At 38.9% G+C, this 26741-nt stretch overlaps 1 protein-coding gene across 1 annotated transcript in view; it reads left to right on the top strand.

The window, feature by feature from the left end:
- Window positions 1–499: 499 nt before the first annotated feature.
- Window positions 500–26741, top strand: part of znf644b (zinc finger protein 644b) — a 36224-nt gene continuing 9982 nt past the window's right edge. Inside the window, exons 1-2 of the mRNA XM_079840152.1 lie at window positions 500–621; window positions 23848–26598. Coding sequence (XP_079696278.1) covers window positions 23865–26598 — 2734 coding nt within the window. The 5' untranslated portion in view covers window positions 500–621; window positions 23848–23864. The remainder of the gene's footprint in view (window positions 622–23847; window positions 26599–26741) is intronic.

Raw genomic sequence — 26741 nt, 5'->3', positions numbered from 1 at the left:
CATGAAAGAAACCAGATTTGCAAAACATCTCTGACATTAGGCTACAAGCAACAGTGAAAAAAAATGCAATTCAGGAATTCATTATTGCAACCCCACTAAAAGATGTAATATTTTCAACAAGAAATGATTACAAGCACTTTCTGATAAAATTAAAAGCATTCCAGTCAAATATAATATTATTATTGACCACATCCCTAGGTGTGCAAGTCCACCTCCCCACCATCTTTTCCGTGTTTTTTTTTTTTTTTTAACACCAGCAGTAACTTCACCTAAGAAGAATTCACCCTCTGTCTCTGGAATAATCCATATCGCGAGCGGGGGATTTACAGTATATCTCCACATCACGCCACTTTATAAAGACCCAATGCACCATTACTCCGTGAAAATAATACGACCTTACCATTTAATTTTCTTTTTTAAAGAGCGTAAACATTTATTTTGGTCTTCGTATAGGGTGTGATTTGTGTACGCACAGACCGAACATCCCTCCTGGAGTTTTAGTTCAACCTGCAGAATTTTAGGCAAAATGGCGACATTGTAACAGATGGAGGACGAAAAAGAGGACTGTAATCAAGTACCATGACAAACTTGTCCCATATTATAGTGGCATTCTCTGGAAAGGTAGGTTTAAAGCTTACAAACGTCTCCCCTTGCCGGGTATGTGTTTAACCGTGTTGAGAGATGAGTGCGCGATGAGTACAGTGAGTCCTTGCATGGGCACGAGAGCTTATAGACGGGCATCAGGTATGTCAACACCGTGCCAGTCACGAATCGTGCAAGCTAACATTTCACCCTTCCGCTGTCACGCTATTTCTCTGAATAGTATTGCATTTGGGGGAAAGTTGGACGCTCTTCTGCCATCTGAGGTTTCTCGTTTCCCCCCCTGCAAAACACTTTATACACACTTTTACAAGGTGGGTGTCAGAATCGATCCAAAGCGGTGTCAGTCACTGGAAGAGACGAGCCGTTTTTCCGTGTCAGCGGGGAGTTTGTGTCGCGGCCTCTAGTCGCGGGTTTGACACTTGAAGAGCGCAGACGTCTTTAGACGCTTTCTTGAAGGCGCTCGGCGCGACCTTGATTGGAGGGAATCTGTGCGCTACGCGTTTGCGCACCGCGGCAAACAAACATGCCGCCAGCCTATTGCTTTCTCTTGTAAACCACAGTCGAACATTTTGAATGGTACTTAAAAATAGGCCCTATATGAAAGATAATGGCATGCCCCCTGAACTTTTAATTGCTGTAAATGCACATTTTATAGTCTTTTCAAATGAAAAAACTGCACAGATACCTGTGTGTGGCCTACCGTGTGGCCGTAGACATAATTTTGATAAATCCTGCTTTACCTCCATTAGTTCTAGACTAAATCCTGCTTCACCTCCATTAGTTCTAGACTAGCAGATGAGTTTGTGCATCTGCTAGTATATAACTAATGGAGGTAAAGGAGGATTTATCAAAATGATTTTGCTGCATGACAACTTTTTGTGTTGATGTAAAATCCTGCTTTGGAAAAAAATATATTTTATGGAATATTGGAGTATTTATTATAAATAAATCATACATGCACATCATTTTTATTAAAACAATTTTTTTTTTAGGGTGCCCCTCGTAATCTTTAATCAAAATAATTTCCCCTCCCACTTTCAACAATATCTCTTTGGCGGGAAAACCTTTCAATCAAATGTGATTGCAGCAATAGCAAACAACAACAACAACAACGATCCAATCAATTCAGACAAAATCAAGTCCTGTTTACATTTTTTTTCCAGAGGCTAGAGACTACAGCTAGTAGAAGGAGCTAGTTCCGCATGTTTTCAACCCGCCCATAGGGGTGGGATCTCACTCACAGAATGTAAATGCGCACAGCAGCTCGGGCATTCATAACGGAACGGTCGGAGCAACGCGAGTGTTTTCAATGAATTCCTATGAAAGTTAAGCTTCCATAGGCATGAACTGAAAACGCGCCAGACTGGACACACACACCGTGAATGGATGCCGGGCAGCCGTGCTCATTCTAGTTTTGATTTAGAATTAGCGCCAATTCGGGGGCGGGTTGCTTGAATTGTGGGTTCATTAACCTATTATTCTTAATGAAAAACACCACAACAAAACAGCACAATGACAAACTCACTTAAATAAGCGCTTTTACATTTCGCTTTGAAACCAAATCTTCCGTGATCATCTTGTCGGTCAGCTCCTTGCTCTCGTGATGAATGAAATCTGACTCCTGCTGCTGGTCTGTGCGGCGACTCTCGTTCGGCTCATGCTGTATTGAGCAGACACTTCAGTTTTTAATTGTAGTGTCTGTTCTCTAACTGAACGAAATGATTTTATTACTATAAAAATCAAAACGACGGTGGGGGTGGTGCCACGGTAGGCAAGTGATGTAATCGCTGGGAGTGGCCTCGTAGAGCATCGAAGCAAGTGCATTCTGGGAGTTGTTGTCTTTCATCCATATGAGCCAAACATACATTTTCTGGCTTTTCTCAGTCTAGAAGGCACCAACTTCAAAAACAATTTCACATTTCTACAACATAAATGACCCAATTTAAATACACATTAATCTTTCCAGCGGTGAAGTACCCCTTTAACCTTTTTTCTGCCCTAGCTCTTTGCTAACCATGTCAAGATTCAGTGTTTTCATTTGCTCTCTAGTCGAATGTTAGACTTGCAAGCATGCGACTTGTCAGCTGTAACTCAGAGACGTTCTACCTACACATACAAGTTCACCTTTGATTATTTATTTAATAAAAAATAAATATAAATAAACTGAATAAATTAAATAAAATCATGACAAAGAGTGCCATTGGACTGTATATCAGCACTGCCATTCTCAGAACATAGAACAGCATGTCTGTAATATGGTTTATATTGTTATTTAAAAAATGTCAAAAAGTCAAAGCTTGCAGTCTCCGCTCTAATTCATTCCAAAGATGTTCTCTTGGGTTGAGGTCAGGACTCTGTGCAGGCCAGTCATGTTCCTCCACACTTTCTCATCCATGTCTTTATGGACCTTGCTTTGTGCACTGGTGCACAGTCATGTTGGAACAACAAGGGGCTATCCCCAAACTGTTCCCACAAAGTTGGGAGCATGACATTGTCCAAAATGTCTTGGTATGCTGAAGCATTAAGAGTTCCTTTCACTGGAACTAAGGGTCCAAGCCCAACCCCTGAAAAACAACCTCACACCATAATCCCCCCTCCACCAGACAGAGAAACCCATTCCATGAAGCTCTCTACGCACTGTTTTTGAGCTAATCTGATGGCTACACAAAGTTTGTTGGTCTGTAGCTATGGAATCTGCAGAAAGTTGGCGACTTCTGCGCACTGTGCGCCTCAGCATGCGCTGACCCCGCTCTATGATTTTACGTGGCCTACCACTTTGTGGCTGAGTTGATGTTGTTCCCAATTGCTTCTACTTTGTTATAATGCCACTAACTGTTGACCATAGAATATTTAGGAGTGAGAACATTTCACAAATGGACTTATTGCACAGGTGGCAACCTATCATGTTACCACGTTTGAATTCACTGAGCTCCTGAGAGTGACCCATTCTTTCACAAATGTTTGTAGAAGCAGTCTGCATGCCTAGGTGCTTGATTTTATACACTTGTGGCCATGGAAGTGATTGGAACACCTGAATTCAATGATTATGTATATATATATATATATATGTATGTATGTATGTATGTATGTATGTATGTATGTACATACATATACATATATATACATATATATATATATATATATATATATGTATATATGTGTATATATACATATATATATATATATATACAGGGAGTGCAGAATTATTAGGCACGTTGATTTTCTGATCATATTTTTTTTCCAGGCACATTTGACCAATTCCAAACCACAGTAATCCTAATAACTATTATTGATTTAGTATTTAATAATGTATAAGTGATATATAATTGTTCATGAAGGCTGGAAATGAAAATCACCTTATATTCAGGTGTGCAGAATTATTAGGCATGTTTTCTTTTACAGATAAATTGAGCCAAAAAAGAGATTTAACTCAGACTGAAAAGTCAAAAAGTATTAAATGCCCATGAGAAGGATGCAATACTAATGCAATACTAGACATTGCAGTTAAGGCATGACCATTGGACAGTGAAATGCTCGTTGGGTCAGCAGGGTCAGACAAAAACATGTGGCGGAGAAAAGACACCTATTAACCGCAAAAGAATTAAGAATTAAGGTGAAGAATTAAGGGTGAAACCATCAGGAACCCTTTAGTCTCCAGCGCCACCATTTTCCAGAGCTGCAACCTACCTGGAGTCTCCAGAAGTGCAAGGTGTCAGGATCTCAGAGACTTCAGTTAGGTAAAGAATCCTAAAAAATGACCCCCACTAAATAAGAATCACAAGCTGAAGTGTTGTAAAATACATGAAGAAGGTTTTTTTATAGGCTTTATGGACAGATAGGTTGAGAGTGACTCTTGAAGGACCAGCACCACATCCTCTAGTACCACTGTTTGAAGAATTCATCTTCCAGAATCTGGCAGTACGTTTTGGGAGTTCATTTTAGTCCATCCTGAAGTCCGTTTTGCAGAGATGGACTAAAAATGAACTCCCAAAACGTACTGCCAGATTCTGGAAGATGAATTCTTCAAACAGTGGTAGCAGTTTGACACGCTATCCGAATCATGAATCGACTCGATGATTCATAGCATCATGATGCTGTGTTTTGAAATCAGTCATCACTATATAAGTCGTTATTTAGTTTTTTTTGCACACAATAACTATTATCGTCGCTTCATAAAGTTATTGTAGAACCACTGTAGTGAGATGGACTTTGTAACGACGTCTTTAGTAGGCTACCTTTTATGGGTCTTGAGAGTGTACATTGTGCCAATGGAGGCCTTTCTGAGCCATCGGAATTCAACTAAAATATCTTAATTTGTGTCCAACAACATAAAGGGAAGTCATTAATGACAGAATTTTCATTTTTAGGTGAACTAACCCTTTAAGAGATTGCACTTTGTGCATTGGAAGCACTCAAATGTCTGTTTTGTATAGCGACATCTGTAAAACAGGAAGTTATTTATTAATTTTTTCAGAAGTTGTAGCATATTCCTTTTGTAAAGCTACAGAACTTGATTGACTAAATGTTTTGTAAATTTGAGCCATTATTAAGGTCTTCAATAAAACAAGATGAGAACTTAAATATTCCAGCACTTTCTGTGATGTAGTGCTTTTTTTCTCTTTCTCATCAAACCGCAGTTTTTGCAAGTTCCCGCAATTTTATCGCATAAAATTGCATAAATATCCCGCATTTTTCATCGCATTTTTTAAGAAAACGTGCCGCATAATCAAGGATTTTTGCCCGCAACAATCACAAAAAAAAGCCGCATTTTTCTGGAAGGACTGCTAAATCAATAGTAGTTATTAGGATTACTGTGGTTTGGAATTTGTCAAATGTGCCTGGAAAAAAATATGATCAGAAAATCAACGTGCCTAATAATTCTGCACTCCCTGTATATATGTGTATATGTGTATATATATATATATATATATATATATATATAAATATATATATATAAATATATATATATGTATATATATATGTATATATATATATATATATATATATATATATATATATATATAAATATATATATATAAATATAAATATATATATATATATATATATATATATATATATATATATATATATATATATATATATATATATATATATATATATATATATATATATATATATATATATATATATATATATATATATATATATATATATATATATATATATATAAATATAATACACAGCCCCTTCCTAACATTGTGTTTAGCTCCCTTTTGCTGCCAAAACAGCACTGACCCGTCGAGGCATGGACTTCACTAGACCCCTGAAGGTGTGCTGTGGTATCTGGCACCAAGATGTTAGCAGCATATCGTCGCTGCCCGATGAAACGTCCAAAACGCTTACTTTTCAGGAAGTGAAAAAACACCGTATTTCAAAAACAGTTGAATGTAGCGTTGTCATACTTGGTACGGCATCTTTACATGTTACCATATTCTTGTCAGTGTAATGATATAATCCACATTTGATCAAAATTGAGTTTAAATGGACATACGTGAATATTTTACAGTAACGGTGGTCGATACGCGTTCTTCCGATCATTAATTAGAATGGCCAAGTCGCGTTTCATATTGACAGAGGAATACGTGCTGGACATTCTCAGCCTCTGGCAAGCGGTGATAGCAGTATGAGTGAGGCATGTTCTAGTGACAATCATGACAGTAGCATTACAGGCTATAGTTTGATCAGTTTGACTAAGAAAAAAAAGGCTGAATCTAAGGGCCCGTCCACACGGAGACGCTTATCACTGTATACGTATACATTTTTTATCGTATTGGCGTTTCGTCCACACGGATCCGGCGTTTTGGGAGACTGAAACCGCTATTTTTTTAAACCGGGTCCTAAAGTGGATAAATCTGAAAACGACACCCTTGCGGTTTCGTGTATACAGCCAATCCGTATATTTTGTGAAACGGTGATGTCATCACACCACGTCCTGCGCGGGGAAGACTTAAAGGGGATGCAACTACGGGCACTGGGCATGTGCACATCAATACTGCGTTGTTTAATTACTGTATTTGCATTATTGTAAGGGTATGTTTAGGGTTGGGGTAGGTGTGTGCGTTAATAAAACACATCTGGTAAGTAGCAAATTTATTTATTGTTATTTTATTGTGAGATTTTACCTCACCCTTCGACTGTTGCCGTACCCCTTCTAGCCACAACTCTTCTTCTCCGTTTTTAGTGTATTTCTGTGGCAGAATTACAGTGCCACATACTGGCCTGGCATGTATACTACATCGTTTTGAGCTATTTTCATGCTCTCGTGTGTACGCGGATATTTCTTGAAACGAGGGGGAAAAAAAGATCGGATAGGGAAAGTTCTGGCTTCGTGTGGACATGGCCTTATCAATGAGACCGAGTTTATTTACATACTAGCAAGCAATCTAATCTGTGAAGAACTAGATTAGAACTAAACTGTGGAGAGCTTCAATGTCGTACTTTCGGCTATCCAGTGCTGAGCTTCGATGAAACTTCACGAGACCGGCGAGATGCTTCCACAGGGCGGGAGATACGCGGCGTGATTGACAGCTTTGACACCAAATGGATATATGTGAAAATCAGATGACATGATTTCACAACTTTTCATTGGCCATTTAGATATGTGAAGCATACTGTATACGAAAATGAACCTGGACATTCAATCCGTCGAAAAATCTCAAAATCGGCAAAATGGACATACGTGGTTTTCATCGGACAGCGACAATATATATATATATATATACAGTGAGGAAAATAAGTATTTGAACTCTTGAGTTCTCCCACTTAGAAATCATGAAGGGGTCTGAAATTGTCATCGTAGGTGCATGTCCATTGTGAGAGACATAATCTAAAAAATCCAGACATCACAATGTATGATTTTTTAACTATTTATTTGTATGATACAGCTGCAAATAAGTATTTGAACACCTGAGAAAATCAGTGTTAATATTTGGTACAGTAGCCTTTGTTTGCAATTACAGAGGTCAAACATTTCCTGTAGTTTTTCACCAGGTTTGCACACACTGCAGGAGGGATTTTGGCCCACTCCTCCACACAGATCTTCTCTAGATCAGTCTCTAGATCAGATTGTATGGGGTGGACAGGTGTCTTTATGCAGCTAACGACCTCAAACAGGTGCATCTAATTTAGGATAATAAATGGAGTGGAGGTGGACATTTTAAAGGCAGACTAACAGGTCTTTGAGGGTCAGAATTCTAGTTTATAGACAGGTGTTCAAATACTTATTTGCAGCTGTATCATACAAATAAATAGTTAAAAAATCATACATTGTGATTTTTGACCTCTGTAATTGACCCCTCCATGATTTCTAAGTGGGAGAACTTGCAATATAGCAGGGTGTTCAAATACTTATTTTCCTCACTGTATATATATATATATATATATATATATATATATATATATATATATATATATATATATATATATATATATATATATATATATATATATATATATATATATATATATATATATGCGCACACACAGGGAAACATTTATGGTGTAGGGCCTCTTTTTGCAGCCAATACAGCATCAGTTCACCTTGGGAATGACAGATGCAAATCCTGCATAGTGGCAGGAGGGATATTGAGCCATTCCTGCAGAACAATGGCCAGGTCACTACGTGCTGCTGATGGAAGAAAACGTTTTCTGACTTGCTCCTCCAAAATACCCAAATGTGGCTCAAAAATATTTAGATCTGGTGACTGTGCAGGTCATGGGAGATGTTCTACTGCACTTTCATGTTCATCAAATTATTCTGTCACAAGTTTGGCTGTGTGTATTTGTGCATTATCATCCTGATACACGGCACCCCCTTAGGGTACGATGTTTGAACCATTAGGTGCACATGGTCCCCCAGAAGGTTTGGTAGTCCTTGACAATGACATGCTCATCAAGCACAGTAGGTAATGTCATGATATTGCAGCCTAAACCACCACTGATACACCCTGTGCTTTGCTCTGGGCAGCAACAGTCCAGGTGTTAAACCTCTTTGAGGCTTCTGGGGTCACACCATAACCCCCACAGATGTGGGAAAGACTGTGAAGGTGGACTCATCAGAGAACAATACATGTTCCACATTTTCCACAGCCCAATATGGTTTGGCATTGGCACGAGTGACCAAAGGTTTGGCTATAGCAGCCTGCCTATGAATATTGACTCTGTGGAGCTCCCGGTGAACAGTTTTGGTGGAAACGGGAGAGTTGAGATGAACATTTAATTCTACGGTGATTTGGGCAGCTGTGGTTTTATGTTTTTTGGATACAATCCGTGTTAGTTCCTGGACATTCCTTTCAGACAGCTTCCTGTTGCTTCAACAGTTACTCCTGTTGGATGTGGTTCGTACTTTGTGGTGGTATGTCCGTCGACATTACCCTGGATATTGTGGCTTTCAATACACCAAAAAGACTTGCTGTCCTTGTCACAAATGAACCAGTGAAACATGCACCAACAATCTGAATATGTCTCCCATTATGTTGTATGGATTGCAATATTTTTTGTACAGCTATGTTATTGATCTGCTAATTTAACCTTCTGCTCTTCCTACTGATGGGATGTTTAATCAGTAAAGATTGGCAACCAGGCTGTGCATATAGTATTTCAGCACACTTTAAACTCTGCTTGACCAATCAGGACTGGAACTACCTGTTATATAAACATATTTAATAGCAAGGGCAGTTTGGCTTGTTGCTTTGAAGTATTATTGTTGGTGTGTCTGTGGACTGTTATTGCAAATGTGTGACTGACCCATGTACTGGGTTGCATTTTTTTCTAGGTTTTTTTCTCCATAAGCTCTAATTACCCATATTATGGATCATTAGTTCTATGCAACTCTGTTTTGTCATTCTTAATTATCTAAGCAAATGTTCACAATGTAGCTATTTTTACGCACACAATGATCATACAGATATCGATGCTTTGTTACCATACGCTGCAAAGTAGCCCAGAAAAATGTAAAGATATTTACTTTTTTTATTGATGTTTACAATATGTTTGAGTTATTATCTTTCAGGTAAAGCACCATTACAGACTTCAATTTCCCCTTCATCATATTAGAATCATCTCCAATTATAACTTGATAATTTTAACAACACTTAAATATTGATTTGAGTTTTGTTATTAATTTACTTTTAGAGACTGCGGAGTCTGTGGATGTTGGAATGAGCGTCTATTCCCGGACGAGCGATCAGTTATAAATTGATGCCATAGACAACGATCACTCGGAAATATTTAATTTCTGAATCTTGAGATTGACCATTTAGTATTAAGAATGGCAGAGAGCTGCGTAATATTATAATGTGCACATACCCCTAAAAGCCACAGAGCTTTTTTTGTCCTGAGAAACTTCCAGTTCATTCAAAGTTCATGACAGAGTCCTGTCTCAGTGCATGGGTATTTGATACAAGTCACATTAATATAATGTAAACAGCAGTCTTAGCAGCGATTTAATTGGAAACAATCTGATTACTAAAGCAAATTGAAGAAGATCAAGACCAAGAGCAGGGCTTAAACACACAATCTGCAACCAGCAAGCTCACACATTAATAATCAAATCCTGTAAAGATAGATTACATAGCATGACTAAATAAACAAAATACTTAATTTCACACCAATTGATTATGTGTCACTCAGCAAGGTCAAATATTTGCACTGAGACGCATTTGTGGAATGTGCAGAATGCTAAAAATCGGTCCCATCTTCCCTGTTTTTGCTTGGCTCCCAGTTCGCAGTGTTCTAAATGAAGACACGGGGGACTGTTTTAATGGAAGTACACTGGCCTGAATTAGCAAGCCAGCACTACTGCAGCTGGGCCTGAGAGATATTTCAGTAAGCTGTTGATCTAGCCAGAACATTGAGACCTGCATAAATCTATTAGTAGAAGAGGCCAAGAGAGAGAGAGAGAGAGAGAGAGAGTGTGTGTGTGTGAGAGAGAGAGAGAGAGGCCTATTTATCCTGCGTTATGCTATGACTATTAACTGCTCATTCCATATCATTTAACCTCCAGCATGACCTCTCATTACAGCCACCAAGACTCATTAGTATATTACAATGCAGTGTGCTCTATTACTTAAATGAGATCAACCTTAATGATGAAGGGGCTGAGTTTTGGTGAGATAGATAGATAGATAGATAGATAGATAGATAGATAGATAGATAGATAGATAGATAGATAGATAGATAGATAGATAGATAGATAGATAGATAGATAGATAGATAGATAGATAGATAGATAGATAGATAGAGCGACACTGTTGTTGTTTGAGGGTCAGTAAGATCTTACCCATATATATATAATTTACATTAATACTTTTCTAAAAAAATCTATTTCAAATAAATACTGTTTTTCAAAGAATCCCCAAAAATGTACAGTTTCTGCAAAAATATTAAGCAGCACAACTGTTTATAACTGTGATCATAATAAAAAAAAAAATTATTGAGCAGCAAATCACCATATTAGTATAATTTCTAAAGGATCATGTGACATTGAAGACTGGATTAATGACTGCTGAAAATTCTGCTTTACATGAATACATTAAAATGTTAAAATATAATAAAATAGAAAAGAGTTACTTGTACTAATATTTAACACTTTTCTGATCCAATATCTACTACTATGTTGTAGCTTATTTTTAACTGCTCCTGATTTAGTTTTCTCTTATGTGTTCTCTTCTCACACATGTCCTTTTTATCCTCTTAATGTGACATGTCGAATAAAAATAATTCTCTGTTATAATAATAACACGTCCATGTTGCAGGTGGGTTTACAGGGAACCACAGAGTGACAATGTTTTAGAAAAGACCTCATGTTGTGTTCGGGTCATTTTGACCCGGAGAGGATTTTCTTTTCCTTGAAAATGTTAATGTTATCGCATTATACTAAAACTCACTGACTTCGCTCACACAGGGTATAGCTACTTCCCAAAGTTTTGGGGATATTTTTGTAGCTTTTTGGGATTTTTTTCCCAACTTGTTACACTTGTGGTGTTACAAAGGACTGGCCTACAAAAAAGGTTAGCGTATGCACCTCAGTTCAATTAGGCCTACGATCAATCAGTTTAAAAAATAAATACAAAACCTGTCCTAATTGAAAGAAAACAAGTTGACAAAAAGATTGAAACCATTGTTGATAATATAGCATAACAAGAGATTTATAACCTATTTTTTTTAGGCCAGTCATTTGACCGGGAACACCAAAGGTGTTACAGAGTTTTCAACACAGTGTAAGTGATATTCATTTATTTAAATAATCCTTTATCATCTTTTCGTTTTCCCTTATATTAAAGTTAATTGCAATGATGAATGTTGTTCTAAAGCGTGTAGAAATGTCATTAAAAAAAAGAGATGAATTACTGACAGAATTAGGAAGGAAACGGCGAATGTAAGATTCGTGTCTTCGCTAATGTTGCTGGAAAGCTGGAGTGACAGCGCTCTGGCTGTCTGTACACAGCACCAGGGGTGTGTGTAATGTTCCAGATATTTGGTGGCATGTCTCAACACCTTGAGCTGAGGCACAGATGTGTGAACTGCTCTGATACTATAGCTGGGTGTGATCACCAGTCAAATTAAATCAGAGCTGTCAGTTACACTTGTCAGAGGCATACTTCCCGTCAGCCTGGAAACCTGGCAACCTTCATCTTCCTCTAGCAGCCCTCCAGAAAAAGGCCAAAAAAGGGGAATCTGGGTATAATGTTGTGTGAGCAAAACTGCCAAAATAATTTTGTGTAATTGGACAATGATCCAACAGAATCGAGATGATAGTGCAAAAAATGTTAACCTGTCTGCGTTCTGCATTCAAAAGATATCTTTGTCTCTGAAGTTTGTCTTGGGATGTGTGCCAAAATTATTTGACAGACGTGATTGTCACCGGTTAGTCCCGTTCCAAGTTGAGAGCTTGCCTCTCTCTTAGCGCAATTCTCTCAACTTTGAAACGGATATGGCATGGGTGTCCCGGCAGTCAAGTAATCCACACCCTGGATAAGCAAATGAGAACACTTCTTCCTATTAAAGACATTATGAGGGAAGTTACTTACACACGTAAAATCTTTCAGCTCACCAAATGCTACAGACTACAGCTGCCTCAGGCTCCAGATCTCACACTGATGACTTCACCACTAGGGGCCAGGATTTGATCACTAATGCTCTGCGGGGTGCTAAACTTGGTTACGGTTAAACATATGAATGCATCTCTCTGAAGATTCAGTTTCTGCTCTGCCATTCATAGTGTGTTTTAAATAATCATAGTTGTATCAGTATGAAATGTTGGTAACAATATGACAGTGCTTATATTTAGTCTTAACAGCTGGAAAATGACAGTGTTGCTGTTTTTTTGGGGGGTTTTTGTACTGCATGATAATGGGTCAATTGAACCCGTTATTATCCAGTTATCGCAGGTTCTCGTATTAAAAAAAAAATGACCGCAGAGGAACACAATCCATCGGAACAGACGTGTTTGTAAGCGCCTACAAGAGATTCCAGAATCGATAGGACCAAGGCCGTAAGAATGTTCTATCGACGCTAAAGGGTGTCTCTTACTGAGCACCAATTAACCAAAATTAAATCCACTGTTTCTATTGATTGAAAGGGTAAAGGCAAAAGTTTGCCTGAGAATTAACTGTCAAGCCCCCAAAACCTTTTTCTTGCGAAATCCTTCAAGGTTGTGGTTCACCAATCTCATTAAATTTTCCAATTATTCCTGGAGTTGGATGTGATATTTTAGAGCTTTGAAAAGAGGTTGCAGGGTGATGTGTGATTATAGAGCATTTCTGTCTGGAAGAGATCACAGAATTATACGTGGTATTAAGAGACTAGATGAGAGTGTGTGAATGGTTTACCTTTGCAGTCATTAATAGTCATATTCTGCTTATTGATGCGTTGAGGTTCTAAAACATACAAATGAAATTTCGAGTATGGCCACAGAAGCATAATACCTATTGTTTTATATATTTATATAAATAAAAAGTCATGCTTGAAAGAAAAAGTCTTTTACTTTTGTCCACAAACACATTCACACAAACCTTTTAAAATATTTATTTTTAAAAGTATTTGTCAACTATTTCTCTTATACTTTTTTCTTTTTTATAGTATACATGTCTCCGTTTGTATATAGATATTTAAGTTGCCAGAGCCATCTGTTGGTCATCAGGGGTAGTGACCAGTAGCAAATACTGATACAGCCAGCTAGTGGCTTAAATATTATTTATTATTATTATTAATTAATTGATTGGAGACTTAATTTAATTTCAAAATATGATCCTTACCTTACATTTTTGTGTGGCTAAAGGGAACCACAGTTAAATTTCAAATTGTGCAGATTACATCTGTGACAGAGTCATATTTAGCTGTTATGCCCGAGTCCCACTTGCAAAATGATTCCATAAAAAAAATTATAACTTGATGCTTTAAAATATATATTTTGTGATGCTTTAAAAATCAATTTAGTTATTGTTCCGTAATGCATATGTTTACACCATGCTTGTTTGTATAGCTCAATAGATGTTGTTTTGTTTTAAGAGATTGTCTTATCTCTTACTTATCAAATGCTGTTTTTTTTTGTTTATCTGTTTTTGGTTTGATTAGCTGCATGCATTTTGACCTCGAGACGAGTACAACTCGACGGTGCACCAGGGAAAGTGGCTTCTGATATTGATAAGAGCACATTAATTGGGATAAAGAAGGAGGGCCTCTCCTTCTGTCTTTTGTATACATTTACTGTTATACTCATTAGCTTCCCGTCGTCTCCCAGCTAGCATCTTCTTTACAGCCCGCCGGGAGTCTCTCGGGAGGTTATTTACATCTCTCCATGGGGCTTTCTCTCAGGCTACCAAGCACACCCCCTACCTCTCCTTCTGCATGCATGCAGCCTCCTCTTTGATATGTTTGGGAGTTGCTCTGATTGAGTGGGGCTCTGGTGTTAATGACCAGTCTGGATGCAGCTCCGCCCCCTCATTCAGCTTTAATAGATGCCATTGACAAGCAGCAGGGACTGATAAAAATGTGATGATTTTTTAATATCCTAAGGGAGCCTGTTCAAGGGGAGATGGACCACAAAGTGCAAGCTTTGCTTTATGCGGTTAAGAATGGGTCGTTTTTTCATTAGCAGAATGTTATTTTAGATTAAGTTTTGGTTAAACAAAAGTCAGTTTCAATGTGTTTACATCCGTCAGTTTCCTGATTTAGACAGGAATCCTCTGCCACTATTTGCCCTTTTCCACTTTTATTATGTTGCTCATGTCTTAGAGCTTGCACGGCACATTACGTTTTAAGAAAAGGTAATAAAAATTGTTTCATCCCGAAACCCGCGGCGCTTGACATTTCTCCAAATTTAAGCATATTGATGTCTGCTCGCTTAGACCCGATCCCGTCCTCAGCGCGTAGACAAGCGTTGACATTGACATGCTTTCATCTGATTGGTCACGTGTCTTCAGCAAAGCGGCAGTGACAAAGTTAGCTTTTTTCTTTAACACTACTCAAGCAAGACAGATGTATGTGAGTCTGCCCTGGATCACAGCGGCAGATACGCGCCCGTGCAGCCCCGCCGTATTTAAATCAGATCTCCAGTAATCATCACATTTCACATAAAGAAAAATCAATGCCGTACAACAGCTGAAAAAGCGCCTGCAACTCATGACCTGAGAGGAAGTATATTTCATGGAATATTGCTTTCATATTTTACACAGGATAACGCGCAACAATCAATGTTTATTTTTCATCAAGAGATGTGATGCCTGGTAAAAGTACCGGAATGATGCAACTGCCAGAAAACTTTCGCCCCCTTCTTTACGTGACAAACTCTTTGCATCATTCTTTAATGTGTGAGAGGCTACTGGTTTAAAGGCCTGTCAACCTGCACTACTTCGCACCCACTGCCCAGCTCATGATAAGAGCGCCCTCATTAAAACTGAAACCCCAGACCTGCTCAGCCTTTTTTCCTGCTCTCTTGCTCCCTTTTTAAAAAAGAGAAGTTTTAAACTGACAAAGCCACGGGAAATCCCCATCAGACATCCCTCCCTTAATCCGTCTAATTTTGAAAGGTATTGTTTAAGGCTTCAAAGTTTATATGGTTTAATCCTCCGCTAACACTACAGGGCAGCAAACGAGGCCATGTCAGCAGCTCTGGCACCACTAATCTACTTCACACAACAGAAAATCCTCCTTCTAGATAAGGTTGCATAGGTTTCCTGTGAACTCTCCTTTTGATGTTCCTTACCTGCTATTGAACATGACTTCTATCTTAACCCAACTGTCACTCACTCCCTGTCCCCTTTTATCATGCCCAGTGACCCCCCTTTCCCCTCTTCCCGATCCTAAATCTACCATCATGGGGAGACGCCATTTCACTTGCTCTATTTTAGGAAAGAGCACTGAGGAGAGACGTGTGACTGAGTCTTTGAGTACGTGTTGGCGCTCTTTTAATTTGGGTTGAGGAAGGATGTGTTCTTTTGTTTTGAAATCCAGAGCCAAATTTGTGTGGACCGTTTTTAATCCGTCGCAACGTTGCATCACCTTGGCTATGAATGGCAACCCCTGGAAAATGCAACATTTGCAGTGCTGTGGCGACCAATACCTTAGAGTTGGCAGCCTTGGCTCCTGGTTAAGCAGCGGTTTGTTAGACACAGAGGGAGAGATCGCTAAGGTAGCTGCCCCTGCACTCTGTGGAGATTGTGTATTGAAGCAGATTTATTGCTGAGCTCTCAATTTCCACACAGCGTTCAAAAGAAATTGGATTCTTGCTACTCTCTGCGCATCTTAGTTTCTTTTCCAAACGATGGGGAAAGAGGGGGGAAAAAACTAACAAATAAATGTTCAAGGGTTGTAGTGTATGGTACCTGTATTGTGTGCAACATAATAGGGGCTTTCGCACCGGAGGAACCTTTTCATAGTTCCTAGAACTATTGGCGGAAGTACCCGGATTTTGGCATGTTCGCACCGCAGGAACTAGGAACAACTTCAGAGTAGAGTCTAACCCAGCACAATAGGAACTACCAGTGACGTACGTGTACACTGATTGGCCGAATGCATGCAAAACACCAGCACCCACCGTTTTTAAAAAACGGTCTACACACAGATTATAGCCTATATATTTATTACAGAAACTAACTCTATGAACAAGGGAAACATAGATGGATGATAGATGGACCTCTCAACCTAAAGAGAAAATCCAACACAATTTTGATTGGACCAAGCAAAACATGATTATGTATTTCTGCTCAGTCGCGACATTGGATATCAACCACACAGCAAACGCTAATACTTTCATATTCTGTCTACTTTCTTTGTCTAACAATTCTATCTAATAATGTATTGGTTAGGATACAGTTCATAAACTAATGAAGATGGAGAATGTTTTTTGTTTTTATTCATAAACTTGTTGAACAATAACAGAAAGGCAGTCATAACTGAAAGATTTACAAACAAAGGCTGAGATTACATTCAAATGCCACATCACATTATACACACCATACCAAACAATAAGTGTGCTTAGACAAACGAGGAAAAAAAATAAAAGGAGAAAAAAAAAATTAGAATGTGAGAGTGGTACAGACTAAAAAGGGATACAGCTACGGCCACTGGGTATGTGCACATCAATATTGTGTCATTTGATTACTGTATTTGCATTATTGTAAGGGTAGGTTTAGGGTAGTGGTAGGTTTAGACGTTAATAAAACACAATCTGATAAGTAGCACATTTATTTATTGTTATTTTATGTTGAGATTTTGCCTTGTCTGGGCTCTGCCGTTCTCAGCAACATCAAAATAAAGTTCTGCCACGGCATCAAAATAAAAGTCACAACAAAAAGCACGGCTGACGTCACTTCAGAGTTCCTACTGGCAGAGCAAATGCAACCAGGAAAATGGCCCTAGGGTAGGGCTGTACGATTCATCGAAAAATAATCAAAACCGACATTCAGAACCTCTAACCGACGTATTTTTCCCATGTCGGTTATTTTGGTTTTCAGGTGACTCCGCCCCGTCAGTCACATCAAGTGCAGTTTGCCAGTACACAGAGAGATGCAGGAGCAGTTATCTTTGTTTATACTACGGGGCCGTTGAATGCTTGAATCTGATTGGCTGATGAACGTTGCTGTTTTTATAGCCTACGCGCTGACACACACACACACACACACACACACACAGAAGGCGCGCACAAGCCCCGAAGCGAGATCACTTTCACTTTAGTCCTCATAAAGTTTGTCAAGTAAATGTGTTTAAAGGCTTGCCAGTTTCAAGCGATTGTGCACTATTCAAAAACAACAATGCGGAAAACTTATCGGTTCAGTGCTCAGCTTTTTTCTGTGAGACAGAGCCGAACCGTGTCGCGTCTCTGACAACGCGCGCGCGCCCTGAAGGCAGACCTCTTTCACATGCGTCCTCACAAAGCTTTGTCATTTGTATGTGGTTTAAGCCCTGCCAGTTTGAACATTAAAGCGATTTTAGACCATCAGATGTGTATTATGTTGAACTAATGCCTGATATATTGTGACAAACGAACACTCAGACAGAAGCTCGCACATCACGTGAAGATTGCGCGCAGAGAGCAGCGCAGAAACGCAGTGTCAACGCTGTCCTGTGACTAAAGCAGCGCAGAAACTCAACCATTATAGGCATATATTTTAATACCTTTGAAGTAAGTACAAACCACAGCTTCATAATGAATAGAGACGGTATGACTAACTCACACACACAATCACTCTCTAATTAATGCATTCAAATAAATGTAATGTAGGCCTACTGTGCTGATGTATCTGTATCTGATGTACAACAAACAGAAATCTGCCCCATAGACAATAACTGCTGAAAGTCAACCGTTTCCTTCAAGCATTTTAAAATCACAAAGAAATTCACTTTTTCATTAAAAAAAATATTTACAGTACAAACCTTATCAGTGAAATTACTCAAAAACCTTACGAGGTCAAAAAAATAAAATAAATAAATAAATAAAAAAGAGCAAAATAATCGTTCATTATTTGTATTCGAGGTAAAATATTCAATTAATCAAGGTTTTTATTTTTGGTCAAATCGTTACAGCCCTACCCTAGGGGAACCACTCGGGGAACCAGAACTATAAGTTCCTAGTACTACCTGGTGTGAAAGCCCCATGTGACAGCTATCCAACGTATATTTGCTTTCCTATAGCTCAGACAGTACAGCGACGTGCATGAATATGTATGGTGTGATTTAAATAGTCAGACTTGTTAACTGAGACCTCTGAACTCATTTTACAAATCATTTATTTTATTATGAATCAAAATATAATATGACATTCCTGAATGCATGAGCGTTCCCTTGCAAAAAAACAACAACAAAAAATAATTCCCAAAACATATCTTGTCCCGTCAGCTTGTAGCATGTGCTATAAAACCCAGCAAGAGTTTCCTCCTGTCACTGCTGCTCTGTGTGTTAAGGAGACTGTTTGAGTTGAACTCAATGCTTTTCCTCAACATGGCAAGAGAATAAGAGAAAGACAGGCTCTCCTCAGTCTCTGTGAGGTGTCAGGTTGAATAGCTACCTGTTTGTTTGCTCACAGCTGTGCTTTGTTAGTCTCTCACACTTGAGAGGCGGCTTCATAAATTCACAGTGTGCCAAACAAATCAATAACTCCCATTAATCGAGGAAGATTCTCTGCTCTGTACTTGAGGGGCCATGGCCTCCCTTCTTTGATTAGATGTTTTTTTTTTTTTCTGTGATAGAGAAAGAGAGGATGGGGAAAAGAAGGACAGGTAAAAGAAAGAAAGAGAGAGAGTAATGGATAAAGTGAAATGGAGTTGGGCATGTTGCCGATTCACATAGACAGTTAACTGCTCTGAATGACTTCTCCCACCTGGTCTTTCTGACTTTTGTTGTAGTCCTCTCTTTTAGGAGAAGAGTCTGAAGGAACTATGAGGGGTTTCACAGCTTCGTCCAACTGAATGAGTCTGAAGTGTTTGGGTAATCAATTTCTGTCTCGTAGCTTGCATGCATTAGGGAAAAAAAACAGAAGAAAAATGCATTATAGGTCCATGTCTTCATCCTACTTTAAGAAGTTATTTTTTAATAAAGATTCATTTGAGTTCTGTGAATGTGTCTCATATTTATAGAACACACTTTATGTTTCTCTGCATTTGTAGTACACCGTATAACTGTATTCTTGGAACGTACACTTTTGGCCTTTTGTCACCGAGTCTAGTAGGTGGAAAAAAGTTAAGGACACCAAAGTGGAACATAGCAAGTAGTTTGTATCCTCCTATGATTAATAAATATCCAAGAAAAGTTTACCTTCTGGGGTTCTAGAATAATGTGTAATGATAATATGCAATTATCACCTCTTATTTTTTCAGCAGTAACCTCAAGATGAGGTGCAACTCGAGTGTTAGAACAAGTGCTGATGGAAAGAATAGGGGCTGAGAGAAAGAGAGAGAGAGAGAGCACATGACATATGTGTGTCGTGTAAGTGTTAAGTGCTCTTTTACTTGTGCAGTTAATTTAGACTGATCACAGTGGGACCTCCTCTGATTCATTGTTGTTTGTGAATTCAAACATGTTCATTACTGAGCATATTTCAAGGAGGGAAGAAAGAGAGTTAGAGCGAGATTGAGAAAAAGAGCTAATCGCTTCAGATTGATCTCCGCGCCGAGCGTAAATGTATTTAAGCTCATAATCCTTGTAAATAGCTTCCAGCAAGGCAAAGGGAGCCTTTTAACATTGACTAAATGAAGTAAATAGAAGCGAATGAATTTTTAAAAGACGCATTGCAGTTGAACCCTGTTTGTTATGTATGGAACAGATCAGTGTGGAAACTGGAAGCTAATGAGGCCTGTAAATTTAAAGCTAAAATCATATTCTGAGGCTTTGCCACCCTGCTGTTTAGGGGTTTGCAGCGAAGTTCGTTTTTAAATGCAGAGCGTCTGTTCTCCCTCCGAAAGCCCCTCACACCCCAACAGATGGAGAGAATATGGAGCTCGGAAGGTTTACCTAGGAGGTGGTAACAGTGAAGCCACTCATTAACACTGAATTTAACACTTCGTTAGCAACGCGGCTTCCTGTTGAGAGCAGCGAGTGCTGAATGTCAAATCCTCAGAGCATACACTGTGGCCTAGCAGGACAACAGCAAGCCTGGGCCCCTTTAACACACCCTTTAAACACAGTCCTGTTGTCCCACAGGTTTGCTGGTGTCGAGCTGTTGAAAACCATCAAATATAATTAGATCGGCTGATGACACCTGAGGTATATTTCTCTGGCTAGTCATGAGCGGGAGCGTTTTTACCTGAGTGTGTGTGTGTGTCTGTCTCTCTGTGTATGTTTGTGCAGTGTGCCAATTTGTCAGGTTTGAAGCAACAACAGTCTCGTGCTGGGATGTGCTTTGGCACCATCAGAGAGTGATAAGACAGAATAATATGATCTTATTGGGGGTGTGCTTTGTTCCCATGGAAATTGGTCAATTTTAGCAGGCGGCTGAGAACTTTGGTGGGAGAAACAGGAAGGTTAGATCCCAGAGGTGCATTCACATAATTAAGCTTCCTCACCAGGACTTCCAGGGCTAACATTGGGGTGTGTTGTGAAAAGAAGCGGTGACAGTGGGTGTTTGGGAATCATATTGTGGCAAAAAAAAAAAGGCGGCAATCTACTTTAGGCCACTATTAGTACATTTTAGAGAGCACTAAATTCTTAAATGCTCCCTGTAGTTATTTAATACATGAATACGTAAATCAATACATAAAAATCTTTTATGATGATTGTTTTTAATGTTTGAATTAAAAAGAGAGATGCACCGGTGGAAAGAGTAACAAAATATTCTACTCAAGTAAAAGTACTATTACTTCAAGGAAATTTTAATTAAATACAAGTAAAATTACCGGTCTAAAAATCTACTCAAGTAAAAGTAAAAAGTAGTTAATTTAAAATTTACTCAGAGTAAACAGAGTTACTTTTTTAACAGGGGGGTGGAGAACTCTCCTGTGTAGGGTTGTAATAGAATGGGATTTTCACAATATGATAACCATCTCAGAAAACTTCAGTTTCACAGAATCACAGTATTAAACAATTATTTAATAAATAAACTGTATTATTAAACTATGGTTATTATTATCACCAGTTAAAATGGCCATTCAATTAATGAAAACAGGTTTTCAAACTTTAAACCATTTGTTTGTTTTGTTTATTAAAATTTCAATAAAATATGTCTTATCAAACTTAATTAAATAAATTATTATGAATTAGATTAACAACTAAAATGTTAATATAAAAAAAGAATAATAGAGTCCTATTACATTTTTCTTTTTATGATTTAATACAAATATATTATCGGTGGTAATCAAATAAAATGTAACAAACTTTTATCCTATTATTTTTTGGCAAAGTGCTGCAAAACAGAGATTTACTAAATTAAACCAAAGTTTCTTAAAAAATGTTTAAATTATGTATTATTATTGTTATTATTATTATTTTGACAAGTACATTCTATTGTAGTCCTACAATAGTAATATATTTCTGTCATAATTTTAACTTTTATTTTGATGGGTTGTAGTGAAGACCTGTTTCAGAGTGTATTTGACAATGGATTTTATTCAAATAAAAATTATGAATCGGCTCAGGAAATGTTCATGTGTTTATGTCCAAATATGGTTTGTGAGACGTTAAAAACGCCTTGAGCATCACTCGTACTTGATTTTGTAGTAGACGAAATGGCGCTGCTCATTCAGAACAAGCAGATCATATTTTTATATAGCAGTGTTTTGCGCTTTAATATTCACAGACCATGTCGTGATTTGATTTATTGTACAACTCTACTTTCGATTTATTCATCATCCATCAGTTTGTGTTTTATGTGACATCTTCATTATACTGTAAATTAATTTTTCATGACTGGATTCTGGGGTTTCCCTCTGCATCCCAGAAATCATTCGGCCTTAAGTTATAAACATACCTATATCTGCACAGAGGTGTTTACGATCTGTATCCATGTTCCCGAACATGTGCTATGTGTTTCCTTATTTGCATCCACATTTTTTGCAAATTGGATATCCTCCAGGACAACACCACATTTTTTTCTATATCCAATATATTTCCATACTAGCCAGGGGTTCGGGATGGCGTTTTGCTTTCAGCTGGGTCTGCATCACTGACGTGTGTCTTGATTTTTGCTAGTTTGTTCTCCTGCCCTTCAATTCAATGCAGTAGTTTCCGGAGGGCGACCCCCCCCCCCCCCCCGCTTTGTATAATTTATTTATTTATTTTTACTCAGTAACGGATGTGGGTTAAAATGTAGCAAAGTACAATACTTTAAACAAAACTTACTTAAGTAAAAGTAAAATTACAGATATTTAATACTACTTAAAAAAGTAGAAGTACACAAAAAACCTACTCAATTACAGCAACGCGAGTAAATGTAATTTGTTACTTTCCACCTCTGCCGATATGAACATTTTGGCTGATACGATAATTATTTATATCTGAAAGCCGATAACCAATATATTAGCCTATAAATCTTAATCAAAATCTTTTTGTGATTACAAAAACAAAAGTCTCAACATTAAAAGCCATGTTCCAAGCACAATTATAATGTTCTCATTATAATTTTATGTAGCCTATGTGACAGACTTGTGCTGCACATGTTGCACTTAACTGTATTTTCCTGTTTTGAAGTGATTCCAATTATATTTTTAAGCTATTCAAAACCATCATGGCGAACAGTGTGCATCTGAATTCTCTCAGCTGAAGGAAATAATCCATTATTTATCGGCTTTAATATATCGGCCAAATTTTCTTATCGGTCCGATAACAATAACATTAAGAACGAATGTATCGGCCGATACCGATATGTGGGCCAATATATCGTGCATCCCTAATTAAAAATCATTTAACAACTGTCCTTATATCTTAATATATTATAATATGTTTAACATAACTGCCTAACTGCTGCTTGTTTGCTTATTAATATTTGAAATCCTTTTGAGCAGCAAAAGTTATGTGGTGCAGCCTACAAGATCATGCGCTGCAAACAACATACAGAAATATGCTGGGAAAAAGATGCAACAGCTAATGATATCAGAGAGAGGACCTTCTTCCTGAATACATTATTACTTTTTACATTATTATTATTTCTTTTTTTAAAACCACATGAAACCAACATGAATACAAATACAAACTTTTCTAAAAACCTTGGCACATGTTTTTTCCCCTTTATTACACAGTCCACCATGTCATTGACCCTTGCTGATTTGAAACTGATCACTTGTCTCTCTTTCACAGATTGTGTTGTCTCCGTTATGGCGGCAGTAAAAGAGAGCGCAGAGGAAGACAAAGAGGTAGAATCTTCCTATGACGCTCAAGAGTTGACTAGCACATCTTCTCCCAACAACAACAATAACAACTTGGATCCACCAGAGCCCCTGCCCTTGGACAGTCACCAAAACCCTTTAAATGGAGTCCAGCCGAACCCATTTGTCTGTGGTAGCATCCCTGCTGCCCCCAGCACAAACGACTCATTGCCTTCAGGAGCACTTGTTAATGGAGCTGCTTCACACTGTACCTCAGAGGAGTCCTGCGTCCACAACAAAGACATGTCCCCTCTGCCTGGGACAGACACTAGCCCTGAGGTGTTACCACCTCCCAGTGAGCTTCAATCAGACACCCGGCAGAAAGCAGAAGGGTGCGCCCTAAAAGTGCAGCCCGCACGGGCCTCATCTGAATCAAACAACAGTGACAGTGAGGCCCCTCTAGATGTGCTGGTGGGGGAAGGCTTGGATAACAGGCCAATCAGCCGACTGTTGACTAGAAAGGGAATCAAAGCAGGGTGCTTATGGGACTTTGATTCTGAGTTGTCAGAGAGTTCTTCTGATGACTGTGATGGTATAACTTGGGGCCTGCAGGAGAAGTTCATGCGGATACTGTTGAAAAGCAGTGTAGCAGGTGATGAGGTAAGAACAAAGGTGGAGATTGATGGAGCTCCACCTGCCAACCAAAGACGGAGAATGCGTAAAAATCGTGCCATGGAGAGGGCTGACACTGGAGGACATGTTTATGATGGCTTTGATTACGCATCCCAGAATTCCCTATCTGATGAAGACTCCGATTTTGAGTCGTCCATTAACAAAGAACATGCCTTCAGGAAAGAGCCGGAAAGTTTGAAAGCATATGCCGGCTTGCGCCTGGAGAAATTCTGCGACAAGTCAGCTGCCATGAAGGAGCTAATTTCAAGCGAGAAGGAAGAGAGATGTGATGAAGGCGGCAGCGACATAGAAACAAACACCTACATGGGTGAAAAATCGGCACGGTTAAAGACAGAGACAAAAACAGGCGAAGAGCTGTCCTTCTTCCCGTGTTCAAAGTGCAACGATAATTTCAAGGAGAAGAGGCATTTGCATAGGCATATGATGTATCATTTAGATAGGAATAAAGAGGTGAGACAAGAACACGTTCCCCGACCCTTTATATGTAGAGAGTGTGGGCGTTCATTCCGAGACCTAACCTCTCTGCAAAAGCACATTATAATCCACCAGGTGCGGAGGGAGAGGCTGATGGAAGAGATTAAAGGTTTCAGTAAGATAGATGTCGAGGGAAGAAGAGCTTGCCTTCAATGTCCCCAGTGTGTCTTTGGAACGAAATGCCCCAAAACTTTCGTCCAACATGGCAAATCTAATGAGAAGGAGAAGTTGTCTTATAGCTGTGAGGAATGTGATCACATGACTCCCACTGAAATGGAGGCACATGAGTGTACAGCTCACCACAACACATGTGGCAAGACTAGCAACTCTTTTGTATGTCAAAATTGCACATTTAGAACTACGAATAGATATAGTCTCAGAAAGCATGTGGAGCTCATCCACGGGCAGCCATATTATGAGAGTTATGAACCTCAGACACACCGCAATATGGATGATCACATAAAAGCTTTGTTTGACCAACCTAAAACCAAGGACTCATCTGAACTGATGCCAAAGATTCAAAGCACAGAGAACCGGTCTGTTAGGGACAGAGGTGAGCTGCCCTTTAGGCCCAATGGCTCCGCTGACCTTAATGTGAGAAGCAAAGAAACACAAAAAGCCTGTGACGGTTTCAGCTCCTCACTGATCAAACGGAGCCCTGGCAGCCCAGCAAACAAGCTGTCACCATTCTCACTGAGAAGTGACAAGCCAAGCAAATTATCCCCTCTGCCTACAGAGAAAATAGACGTGACAACAGGTCTCCCGTATGTCGAAGAAGACAATCAAGAATATGAAAGCGCTGTCTCCGAAAAGAGGACAAAATATCTTTCCAGCTTTGACGTACATCTTACAACGAAAACAGAGATCGTGAGTAAAGCAGCCTGTCTGAACCCTGGCACTGAGAGCCGTCCCAAAGATCCTTCAACTGGCAGTACTTTAGCGCTGCAAACGCTGAGGCACAAAATGCCGTCGAAAAGAAAAATGTCAATCCCTTATCGCAACACCCATGCCAATATTCCTCATGTGCGTCTTCCAAAATGTGAGCCAGAGTCTCCACAATGGGACCTTAGTACACCACAAGAGGGAGATGACAATGAAGGTGCTCAGGATTTTAGCGACTGCACCAAAGAGTCTCCAGATCAATTTTATAGCAGTAGCCCCAGTGATTATTTCATCCCTCTCCACAACAACATTACTGACTATGCCAATCACACTAATCTAGACAATAGCACCCTGGAGGACAGTGATGATATTTGTACATTTATAGTGAAGGAGGAGTGTATTGAGAGTATAATAGGTCAGGATAACCCTGATCATGTTGTTTATCAGCAAAGCGATCCTTATGCAGAGTATATTGTCAACCCATTGTCTTTGGTGGGCAGGAAGGTCTGCCCCTACTGTCCTGCAGTGTTTGAGTCTGGGGTGAGCTTGTCTAACCATGTGAGAGGACACTTACATAGGGTTGGGCTGAGTTATGATGCTCGTCACGTGGTGTCACCTGAGCAAGTGGCATCTCAGGACCGCCAGCCTCGCATACGCAGAAAAATTCCCTCAGTGAATCGCAGAATCAGAAAAGGTGATTATTGTTCACCTTTCCTTGTTCAAGTCATTGTGATTTTAGATAATTCTCTCAAACTAAAATCACACATGCATAACCTATATTTATGTGTGTGTACAAACATTTCTACATGTAACTTATTAATTTAAAGTAATTATGTG

The sequence above is a fragment of the Gobio gobio genome (assembly GCF_949357685.1).
Source record: "Gobio gobio genome assembly, chromosome: 17".
Lineage (NCBI taxonomy): Eukaryota > Metazoa > Chordata > Actinopteri > Cypriniformes > Gobionidae > Gobio > Gobio gobio.
The sequence above is the reverse complement of the archived record's forward strand: the minus strand, read 5'-3'. Positions and strand labels throughout refer to the sequence as shown.